The sequence below is a fragment of the Pseudophryne corroboree genome, chromosome 11 (genome assembly GCF_028390025.1).
Source record: "Pseudophryne corroboree isolate aPseCor3 chromosome 11, aPseCor3.hap2, whole genome shotgun sequence".
Lineage (NCBI taxonomy): Eukaryota > Metazoa > Chordata > Amphibia > Anura > Myobatrachidae > Pseudophryne > Pseudophryne corroboree.
Genome location: NC_086454.1, coordinates 51,286,662 through 51,299,166, shown reverse-complemented (window position 1 = coordinate 51,299,166; position 12,505 = coordinate 51,286,662). Strand labels below are relative to the sequence as shown.

Sequence of the window (12,505 nt, the reverse complement as noted above, 5' to 3'; positions counted from 1 at the left end):
AATGTAACCGTGGATCAGAATGGCGGGTAGGTTGGTACCATCCATGCCATTGTTACAGCTGAGAGGATGTAAAATGGAAGCCGTATGATTATAAAATGCCTGAAATAACTAATTAACCAATCAGCTCCTGACTGCCATGTTACAGGCTGTGTTTAGGAGCTGGTACTTTATCTCTGTTCACTTTCTATCTCCAAGCTTTGATAAGTTTCACCCATAAAATGAATGTCTATAGTGTAAAGGTAAAAATGTAAATATTTGGGCCTATACATCCCACAAACCCTTAGTAAATGTTTCATTGTCCTCCTATGCTAGTAAAATAGAGCAGACACAGTACAGAAATGTAAATTTCTTCTTCCTTGGCAGACATGTAATTGTAAGTCTGTACTGTTCCCTAAGCCAATATATCCGATGTTAATGCTCCCGCTAAGCTCGTCCAAGGCGGGTTCTCTGTGCTGCTCTTGGCTTCTCTTGAATTTTCTATAGCAGGGTAGGCAACCTCAAATTAGACTTTAGACCACAGACAGCCAAAGATCAGGGTGATATTAGTTTTCCTGACCTATACAGGTTTTGTCTTGCAGCCCGTTAGATAGATATCAGGTTGGCTCCAAAATCAAACAATTGTGTCAATCAGTACATTGGGGGTCCCTTACGACCTGATCGTAGCTGTGCTAAATTTAGCACAGCTACGATCACTGACACTGACATGCGGGGGGGCGCCCAGCACAGGGCTAGTCCGCCCCGCATGTCAGGCCGGCCTCCCTTCCCGCACAAGTACAAAAGAATCGCACAGCGACGATGCTTTTGTACTTGTAGATTAACTCCCGGCCAGCGCAGCTTCTGCGGCTGGCCAGGAGTTACTCGTCGCTGCCCTGTGTCGCAGTGGCTGCTTGTGACGTCACACAGCCGCTGTGTCCGCCCCCCGCATGGTCCGGCCAAGCCTGCGTTGGCCGGACCGTGCCCCTAAAACGGCAGCCAAACGCCGCCGAGCCGCTCCCTCCCGCCCAGCGACCGCCTCTGCCTGTCAATCAGGCATAGACAATCGCTAGGCAATGATGGCCTTCGGCCGTCTGACATGTGTCGGTGCACTGCGGTGCCGGCGCATCCGCAGTTCTGACCCGATCGCACCGCTGCGAACAACTGCAGCATACGATCGGGTCGGAATGGCCCCCATAGACAATAGGCTTTCCTAGCCATTGTCTCCAGAGGTTTTAATTCACTGACCAGCAGTGTTACATCCTCAGCTAGTTCTAAACTATATTCTCTTTGAAAGCCAGTGGCAAACGCAGGATTTGCATGGGGGGGTTTCCAGAACTGGGCGGAGCCAATCACGAGGGTGGGGACTGAGGTGACCCAGTATATGCTGGGTCCGTAAAACTAGTGTGTCTGTGTGTGTGTGTATATATATATATATATATATATATACATACATACCGTATTTGCCGGCGTATAAGACGACTGGGCGTATAAGACGACCCCCCAACATTTCCACTCAAAATATAGAGTTTGTTATATACTCGCCATATAAGACTACCCCCTCTTCCGCACACCTTCCACACACCAAATAAAACGTAAAAGAACATCAGATTTGATTTGATTTCTCAGAAACACAGGCAGGCATTTTGCTATGCTATACTGTACTGTACAATGGTGCAGTACTGTGGTTGGCTGTTGGCTGTATACAAAGCCTGATTGGATTGGTCCCTGCCGTCTCTCTGTCACTAGCAGCTGTCTGGTCTGCCCTGTAGTACCAGTATTAAGCCCCCCTCACCTGCAGCTTCCCTGCAGTGCTGCCGCTGTCCCCCCTGCCTAAGCCGCTGTCCCCCCCCCCCTTCTTATGCATACCAAATCTCTTATACTGTAAGTGCTGCCGATGTCCGCCTGTCACTGCTGAATGTCGGCTCCTGCTCAGTGACATGAGCCGGGTGCTGCACTGTAACAATACGTGCAGCACCTGGCTCCTGTCCCTGTGTAGGAGCCGGACTTCACACAGCTTCACCCGTACACTCACCGTACAGATAGAGGCACTTCACGGGGGAAGTGGGGGGGGGGGGCAGCCAACATCATCTTCTCAACCACCATTGCTGAAAACGGGGGTCTGCCCGCGAGGCCACGCCCCCTTATGCTAGGTCACGCCCCTGTTTCGCGACTTCCCACGCCGGGCGACTTCCCGCCCGGCGTATAAGACGACACCCGGCGTATAAGACGACCCCCCACTTGGAGGCATGTTTTTCAGGGGGAAAAAGTCGTCTTATACGCCGGCAAATACGGTATATCTACACATATATATATATATATATATATATACATAAATATATATATATATATATACATACACACATACATATACACATATACATAGCATATTAAACATGCATAGATATATATATATATATATATATGTACACACACATACAGTACACATATATATATATACACATGTATATATATATATATATATATATATATCATGTGTGTGTGTGTGTGTGTGTGTGTGTGTGTGTGTGTGTGTGTGTGTGTGTTTATATGTATGTATGTATATACATGTGTATATATGTATGCACATGGATATATATGTACTATAATTAAAATAAAGTAAACTTTTATTGCACTCACAAGTGCCACCAGGAAGACAGCAGGCTGCAGAGGACGCTAGACAGCCATTAATAATACTCATGCAGCTAAAAAAAAATAATAATAATTTTTTTTTTTTTTTTTAGTGGAGGGGGGTTTCTGGGTGCTCGGAACCCGCCCCCCCCCCCCCCCTGGGTGCGCCACTGAAAGCACATACAGTATAAGGCCTGGATCAGTATTAAACCAAACTGCTGTAATTGCCCTAATCAATACATTAAGGGGATGATTCTGAGCTCCCCAAAAACTGTGAAAAGCGACTCCTTTCAGGACCAATTGAAAAACACCCATAGAAAGGGAAAAAATGAGACTACTCGCCGCTCATCAGATGACAGATGAACCATGAATGAAAACTTCTTAGAAATTCCAAACTTAACTAGAATAAAGACATGAGACCAAATGTGGCATCCAAGAATAAAAGTCACCTATATTTATTACAAGAGAAGTGTGGTGGCAGAAGAAACAACGCCAAGCATTCAGCGACCACCATACTACAGCAAGATGGATCCCATAATGACGGTCTTTCCATCCCCTGAAATACAGACAACCTTCAAGACACAGGAGATTTGTTTTAGACAAAGGAGGAGGGTTGGTGGAGGGATAGAGGGATCCAGGGGTGGGCTCAGCTAAATCTGCTTCTTATTATGAACACGCACAGTTGTGGCGGAAGGGGGGTGTACTCCTGAGTCTTACGTCTGTGTCTCTGTGTGCCTAGAAAAAGGGTTGTGTCTATGTTACCTTTGTGCTTAGGACCTTGAAGTGACAAAACGAGAGGGCAAGAGAGAACTTCTGCCCTTACAGCACCTAAATGTTTTCTTCGTTCTCCGTTCGTTTGGGTTAAAAAAAAAATTCTATGCAGCATTGGACCCTCGCGGGCTCGCTTCGCTCGACACGCTTCGCCTCGGTGTCTCACTTCGCTCGTCAAACTTTACTATTCCAAATAGATTGTGACATGGACCCAGGGGGTTATGGGAAAGGTCCTCTCCACGAAGGTAAACTAGACGCTATCCTAGAAAAAGACTCGACTGCTCTCCCGCTGGCGCCAATTGGGAGAGAGCAGGCCAGCAAGCGGAGCAAAGTAGCTAAATTGATATCAGAGAAACCTTAGGGGGAAGGGGAGGAGAGGGGTATGGAGTAGTCGACAGTCCAAGTAGTAATATCACTCTTATAACTTATTTGCAGACTGTAAACACAAAGGAAATGACAGAGGGATCTCTGTTTTCTAAGCTTCGAGGTAACATTTATCTTTAGAATCATGTACATTAGGGCTTTGATTAAAAAAAACAAAGGACAGAGGGAAAAAACAGGGACTTTTTAGATTTCGACCAGGAAAACACAAGTAGCGGATGGTCTTGCAAATGTTCTGCAGGTACATCCATGTAATACATCCATTTTCTCCTCTTATTGTGTCCACTCACACAATGCCTTCAGTCACTATTCACTATCACTAATTTCTATCTTCTTGTGTTCCGGTAGGTCATATTTCTCATTTCTGTGGCACTGAAATAAACAGGATATAAAATAATATATTTGTTATTCATAATATACCCAACATCGTAACATGATTCATGCATTATGTGGCAATGGGCTTGGTATAGTAGTGGCTATAGCAGTATAACAAGTGATTATCATTATAATGAGTCTCATTGTAAGATATACTATAATGAACAGTGTGCAAGCTCCCTTGGGGAGGGAACGTAGCACTAATATACACAAGATAGTAATAATGAATTCCCTCTAACAAATATAACAACATTTTGAAATACAAAATTGGAACAAAATAAGCCCCACCCATGATCTGGCCAAACTCCAACTCTGACCAGAAAGCCCACCTTTGGACGAGACTTCGACCTTTGGAGATCCCCAAATAAAGGACTATACCACCAAAACCAAGACAGTTGGGAATTATGGGGGGAACTATGGGGCAGATGTATTAACCTGGAGAAGGCATAAGGAAGTGATAAACCAGTGATAAGTGCAAGGTGATAAATGCACCAGCCAGTCAGCTCCAATATGTAAATTAACAGTTAGTAGCTGATTGGCTGGTGCGTTTATCACCTTGCACTTATCACTGGTTTATCACATCCTTATGCCGTCTCCAGGCTTAATACATCTGCCCCTATGTTCTTATCCAAGAGAATTAGGAACTCTATGAAATAACTTTTCAGTCTTACAACTTTTCCCATAGCAACTTAAGTGCCACTGATGCTGCGAGTGGTCCATTCTAAATGTGGTCTTTGTTACTGGAGTTACTCAGTGTCAGTATTATTCCTCATCTCTTACTATAACATATAAAAAAAACTGCCTAAACATTTTCTTACCTCATCAAATCATTTATTCATTTTCTGATCAACATTTACAATGCACCAGTCAGAGTATATTTTATATATAATAAAACAAAACTAAAAGTACCACATGTGCCAATGCTCAGCTTCACGCCACAGAAAGGTGAGCTGGACTCTCCCTTATCCTGGCACACCTCAGGCCTTTGATTGCTGAGTACCCTCTCCCCAACATGGCACATAACCATTTGGGAAATTAAATCCAGCCAATTGGTGGTGTTTGTTGCCTTGAAAGGAAAAGAGGAATCCAGATTCTCTTCAACAGGATTCAGTTTAGATAAAGTCCTTTCTGGCGCAGATTCCCCCAATTGAAGAATCTATGATATTTCTTTTTTTTTTTCTTTAAACAACAGTATTTATTACACATTCATCATAGATCATAAATTCACATTTGTGTCTTAGAAGGGGCCAATATGATACAGCATGCATCAATTCTGCATAAACCTTTGTTACGCGTTTCACAGAACCACTGCCCGCTTCAACAGACAGTTAAAATTTCCTGATGAGTGAATCCCAAATCTTGGTGTAAAAATAGCACACTTTATTCCTTGCAGAGTGTCAGCATTTAGCCAGCTTCCTGTCAGGAGTTCAAGCAGAGTTCTGTCTGATGAAGGGGCAGCAGTCCTGTGAAACGCGTAACAAAAGTCTATGCAGAATTAGTGGATGCTGTATCAGATTGGCGCCATCTAAGACACAGATGTGATTGAATCTATGATGAATCTTAGTAAATACTGTTTTTTAAAGAAATATCATAGACTCTTCAGTTGGAGGAGTCTGTGCCATAAAGGGCTTTATCTACATTAGATAAAAGCCTCATGCTGACTGATGGATGTGGGACAGTGCACATTTGTACCTAAATGTGATAGTAAAGTAAAGAAAGTATTAGCAAATGTTCCTCCCCACCCCCCATGAATTTTCCTATACCGGCCACGCCTCTCGACTGATGATGTCATGACATGACACTGATGGGGTGGGGCTGCCAGTGCCAGTAAGTGCAGCACTGCCCCAGTTAACTCTTCACTAAGTGAAAGATAATACACTATGGGGGAAATGTACTAAGCAGTGATAAGCAAGGAGAAATAAGCCAGTGGAGAGGTTGCCCATGGCAACCAAGCATTTGCTTTGTATAATTTGAAAGTATGCAAATTATAAATGTTACTTCAATGCTGATTGGTTGCCATAGGCAACGTCTCCACTGGCTCACTTCTCCGCTCTTTTCACTGCTTAGTACAACCGCCCCTTATGTCTCCTCTATGAAACCTCACACGGAAGCTTACCGAAGGCATACTTGGCCAGGAAACCTTTGGTCCCAATGAAATTATCACTGTGGAACTGAAGGAGCAGAGAATTCCCAGATGAGGTGAAACTGGGCAGAATGGATGTGCCACAATATTTTCCAATAAGGGGAGATGTTGTCTGTAGACCATTAAACACAAGTAGATAGTCATACGTGCAGCCACGCTGGACCTCCAAGCTAAAGTCCGTCATATTTAAGGACACCTGAAAGAAACAAAACAATCCTGTTACCACCGGATAAAATCCATCAACCTGCACTTACTTCCACAAGAGTGTTTATAGTATACTGACTTGTGGTTTGTCAAAGCTTTCGATCACCAATGGTCTTAAAACAGCAACAGAATGAAATGCTAAACTAGTCTAGTTTAGCATTAATATATGTTGCTGCTTTAAACCCATCGGCGGCACGGACTAACCGCAGGTTACTATATCTAGCCCGGGGACTGAATTATAATTAGGTAAACCAGTCTCATTCCCATATAAGCTTAACACAACAATTTAAGGGCCATTAGCCATCCTGCTTCTACACCCATGTACAGTAGATAGATAGATAGATAGATAGATAGATAGATAGATAGAATTTAGGCATTGCTATCTATCTATCTATCTATCTATCTATCTATCTATCTATCTATCTATCTATCTATCTATCTATCTATCTGTCTGTCTGTCTATCTATCTATCTATCTATCTATCTATCTATCTATCTATCTATCTATCTATCTATCTATCTATCTCTTATAAATATATGTAACATTTCCTGAAAAATATTTCTTCATATTTGTGATGTCAGACCTCTGAACTATATACAGTGATGTCACTTCTACTACAATATTGTCATTATTCCGATTTTTAATTATTTGTAAGGTGATACAGCGTTCTGCAGCACTGGCCAGTGGAAATAATAGGATATACATAAACAGGGGGATACTAAATAAATGTAGACATGAAAACAAAGGGTAAGGAGAGCCCTGCTTATAAGAGAGTTTACATTCTAATTCAGGGGTCCGTTGAAACAAGAGGAGTGACTGTGAGTGGTGGAGATTGAGACCGCTGTAAGGGTGCACCAGTGTGGGTAGTTAAGTTAGGAGTAGTCAGTGGTGTAGACCAGAGGTTCTCAAACTCGGTCCTCGGGGGCACACACAGTGCATGTTTTGCAGGTCTCCTCACAGAATCGCAAGTGAAATAATTAGCTCCACCTGTGGACCTTTTAAAATGTGTCAGTGAGTAATTAATGCACCTGTGCACCTGCTGGGTTACCTGCAAAACATGCACTGTGTGTGCCCCCGAGGACCGAGTTTGAGAACCTCTGGTGTAGACAAAACTTTGAGGGCCCAATAGCAGCATTTTGAAGGGCCCCCTAATCCTTTCTAGAGAGACACCTCTCTGCACAGCAGCTGTTCATTTATATATGAATTTTGGACTGAGCTGCAGACCCTCCTCTGTAGCCACCTGGGGTTTCCAGTGAGCATTTATAGATATGAAAGCGTGGTAGGGGATTCTATAAGCGGAGACATAGGATACAGGTAGTGCGGCTCAGTTCAGAGATAGCTCAGATAGGCCCTACACACTGGGCGATAATAGTCAAAGATATGAACGATCTCGTTCATTAATGAACGAGATACCGTTCATATCTTTGAGTGCGGAGGCACCAGCGATGAATGATGCGCGGCCCCGCGCTCGTTCATCGCTGGTGTCCCGTCAGCTGTGCATGCAGGCCAATATGGACCATCTCGTCCATATTTGCCTGCACTTCTGTGGAGCCGGGTGACGGGGGGAGTGAAGAAACTGCCCCACTGACGCCGGGTCGCCCGTCGGCCGTATCCGCCGTCGGGCAGCTCAGCGGCGGATCGTTAAATGTGTAGGGCCCTTAAGAAGGCGAGAGGGAGGGCATTTGGAAATATATATGTGTAGGTGGAGTTGTGAGGGATTGGAGGTAAGAAGGGTGAGTAATGTGAATTGAATTCTGGTGGGTATCGGGAGTATAAGGATTGGTAAAGTGGTGTAGCAAATGGGACGAGGAAGATTAGTTTTACTGCAGCATTTAACATGGATTAAAGCGGGGATGGCAAATAGGAGGACGCTGCAGTAATCAAGATGGGAGATGATGAGAGAGTGGATAAGAGTTATGGTAGCATATTGGGTAATACTAATGAGTATTCTGGCAATATTTCTAAGAGGGAGGTGACGGGATTGGTGGGGAGACTGCATGGGAGGAATAAAGCAGAGGGACGGGTACAGTGTGACTCTGAGGCAGCAGCCAGTTGTGAGACCTAGGAAAATGGGGTGTTATCTATCGGTAATGAGGGAGATGTGAGGGGAAATGATGACTTTGGGAAGATGGCAGATGATAAACTCTGTGCTGGACATGTTGCGCTTTGGGCATAATTGGGGCATCCATGAGGAGATGGCAGAGGCAGCTTGTTACACTAGATAGCACGCAAGGGAGAGGTCAGGGCAGGAGAGGTAGATTTGGGTGTCTCCAGTGTAGAGGTTTCTAGATTAGTTCCTCAAGTGAAGAGTTTTGCAAAGAGATGCAAAGAGAAGATCAGAGGGTGAAACACAGAGCCTTGTGGGACGCCTACAGATAGTGGATGTGGAGGAGAGCGCCAGTGGTAGAGACAAAGAATGAGTGAAGAGTGAGCAGGAGAAGAACGTGTTGAGAGCTGCAGAGAGGTTCGGGAGGCTGAGTACAGAGAAATGACCCTAAGATTTTGCTGTATTGTTATTGAGAACAGCGTGAGAAGAGAGAAAGAAGGAGATGTATCAAACCTTGGAGACAGATAAAGTGAAGAGAGATAAAGTATGAACCAATCGGCATGTGAAATCACAGAAGCTGGATGGTTGATACTTTATCTCTCTACAAGGTTTGATACATATCCTCTAAAAGTGAGATATGCAGTGGTACACAATTGCTCATAAAGCTTGGTGGCAAAGGAGGGAAGGAGTGAATAGAATTAGAGCAGTAGTTTAAGAGAGAGGCTGGGTCAAGAAGATGTTTTTAGGATTGGTGAGATGAGCACATGCTTAATGGAGTCTGGGATTGTGACAGTGAGGAGAGACATGTTAAAGGGGTGAGCTAGAGGTGGGCCTGCAGTGGAGAGAGAAGGAGCAGAGAAGTTGGGAGGGAATAAGGCAGAGGGAGCAGGTTTTAGGGTGAGCTAATGAGATGATTGCAGACACATGCATAGCTGATCACCCTGACAGGTCCCTGCACAGCTTTCTCTGCTTGCGGGCAGAGAAAGCTGTGCAGAAGTACAGAATCTGCAGTAAGCCCTGTGATTACGCCATCTGAAGCTGCCGTTATTATCACAAGGCTCATTGCGGTATTTAAAAAAAAAAAAATTTCTAAGTAAATCTGTTCAGATTGCACTTCCCATTATAAGTATGGGAAATGAGATCTGGTTACTTAAAAGTGAATTAAAGGGTTTGGAGCAGTTTTTCACAAAAACTGCTCCAAAAGTCCTTTAATACACTCAGTAATATGCTTCTTATTCAACTACACTTGCATGGCCAAAAAATGTCATGCATCCATACGCACTATGAATGAGACACATTTTAGACTTAAGAGTATTTGTGCTAAAGGAGGCGGGATGAGCATTGCCAGGGGCGTGTAAGCAAGTACCGTATGGGCGTGTTTATGCATAAAGTAGGGCATAATGACCACAGGAAAGAAGATTTGCCACATCACCCGTGAATTATCCATCCACCACCCCTGGTGCAAGATACAGGCTAATGATGATATCACCATGGAGACACTTTCGATTGTCTGAGTGTGTTTGAATCACAGTGGCTGCAATTTATTTACATTGTTACAATGAGATTAGCAATCATCCCGCTATAACAGATCATGGGGATCATTCCGAGTTGATCGTAGCTGTGCTAAATTTAGCACAGCTACGATCATTCACACTGACATGCGGGGGGACGCCCAGCACAGGGCTAGTCCGCCCCGCATATCGGTGCCAGCCCCACTTCCCCCGCAGAAGTGCAAAGGCATCGCACAGCGGCGATGCCTTTGCACTTCAAGAGTAGCTCCCGACCAGCGCAGCTTTAGCGTGCTGGCCGGGAGCTACTCATCGCTCCCCGGCCCGCAGCGGCTGCGTGTGAGGTCACGCAGCCGCCGCGGACCACCCCCCCAATGGTCCGGCCACGCCTGCATTGGCTGGACCGCGCCCCCTAAACGGCGGCTTAATGCCGCCGTCCAGCCCCCTCCCGCCCAGCGACCGCCTCTGCCACAGAGGCGATTGCTAGGCAACGACGACTGCCATATGCTGGCGCACTGCGGCACCAGCGCATGCGCAGTTACAACCCAATTGCTGCGCTGCGAGAAACTGCAGCGAGCGATTGGGTCGGAATGACCCCCCATATTTCCAATGATCTTTTAAAAGGGAAAGATGATGGATGCGTTGTGTGTATTAATTAATATATGAATATAAGAAACGCTAATTTTGTTTATGCATCTTTGTCTAATTTCCTTTCACATAATGAATGCAAAATTATTAGCTACTCATAGCAAAGTCTATTCATGTCCTAAATTATGTATTAGTTGTGTATACATCTTCATAGATCTTGTAGACAGAGGCCACGCGTACTAGTGTGTGTGTGTGTGTGTGTGTGTGTGTGTGTGTGTGTGTGTGTGTGTGTGTGTATACAGGGGTGCCAAGATGGAGGGGAGAGGGTACTAATTACCTGGTTTTGTTGGAGGAGCTCAACACCCACCCCCTTCTCACCTGTCACTGGCAGAAGTTTCTCTCCCCAGCACATACTGAGCTGCAGTGGGCACAGGGAGGTTGCGGCAGTGGTCTCTCCCCCCCCCCCCTCACACTAATTACCCCCCGAACCTGCTTCTGACTAAGGGGAGCACAGTGCCCCCAGTACAGCTTGAGTTGCCATCAGCATACAGTTTCTGTATACATGTACACCCCTCAATGATTAGGCCACACTCCATATATAACGCACTGTCTGCAGCCCTGCGTGCATTGGGGTGGGGGGGCAGGGGGTGGGGGGAGGGACGGGGTGTGGAGAAAGGGTGGACTGATCTATGGTAAGCAGGGATCCTAGTTAGAACACCAGGAGCCCTTTTTTAAATTTATTTTTTTAGGCGGCTGTAGATCAGGCCATTGTACATGTATCTGATGAGTTTTTACAGTGCACCACCAATGCACACACAACAAAAAGCATACATTTAATGGGCGGAGCCAATATTAATATTAGTTTGGTTTACTTACCATGAACCCAGATGGGGCTGTTATTACCCAGGTACAGTCCATTGAGGGGGGATAATTAGAGGGATAGTTGGGAGAGGATAAGCTGCCCATAGAGCCGTTAAGCATGGTTCCACACGTCACTGAAAGACAAGAGACAGCTTTATGGCTATAACGCCACCAATGTATGCAGCGCTGTACAAACAATAAACAGAGAGTCTGATAGGATGTGGTAGGGAATGCCATAAGTAGCAGCAGCACGGGAGAAGTCCTGTAGGTGGGAGCGAGAGGTGGCTACCACAGACAAAGCTCAGCACAGTTATATCTAAAAGGGAGAGAGGTAGAGTACATGGAAATGAGATAGGAGATGTAGGGTGGCGTAGGCGGCATCGAGGGTGAGGGTGAGAATTTAGGATTGGGTTCTGGAGGACACAGACTGCAGATTAGTGCAGTACATGTAGCGCAGGTAGAGAGAGAAAGAGCAGTAGTGCTGTGGCATATTATATGGATTGGCGTGGGGATAGATAGGCTGGGAAAGAACACGGAGGACATTGCTATATGCCGGCAGTGTCATAAACCTCCTGGCTCTGCAATCTTGGGCTCCTATTAGGCACACAAAGGGTTAGTGAATTTATTGGGAGGGGTTAATGGAATAGTCATCGGAATGTGATTGGAAGTAACTGTAGAGGAGGAGTTAGGATATAAATAGGTAGGGAAGTTTCTAGAAGGTTCAGCCTCTTTTTGGACGTGGGGATCAATGCTAGGGCCCGCAGGAGAATTAGGCGCCAGGGACAGCATGGGAGCAGCAGCTCAGTATCAGGCAGCAGCGTCTCTTCCACGGAGATAGGAGTGCTATGGGATGACCCCATTGTGGCTTGTGCGCCCACCTCTCATAATAGGAGGGGATCAGCTCCCTCTTTGAGGGATGGACGGTCGTATGCCGCAGTGGTTAGGTCTCCGGCCAGGAGTTGGACAAGGAGATAGAGGGCTCCGGACGGTGGGCGAGCGCCAAAGGCGTCAGTGGATGCTTCA

General features: G+C 45.5%; 1 protein-coding gene across 3 annotated transcripts in view; it reads right to left on the bottom strand.

Moving 5' to 3' along the window:
• Positions 1-3,040: 3,040 nt before the first annotated feature.
• Positions 3,041-12,505, bottom strand: part of LOC134968725 (embryonic protein UVS.2-like) — a 127,295-nt gene continuing 117,830 nt past the window's right edge. For all 3 annotated transcript variants that reach the window (XM_063944226.1, XM_063944228.1, XM_063944227.1), the window contains exons 12-14: positions 11,498-11,616; positions 6,248-6,470; positions 3,041-4,128 (exon numbers count right to left, since the gene is read on the bottom strand). In XM_063944226.1, coding sequence (XP_063800296.1) covers positions 4,115-4,128; positions 6,248-6,470; positions 11,498-11,616 — 356 coding nt within the window. In that variant the 3' untranslated portion in view covers positions 3,041-4,114. The remainder of the gene's footprint in view (positions 4,129-6,247; positions 6,471-11,497; positions 11,617-12,505) is intronic.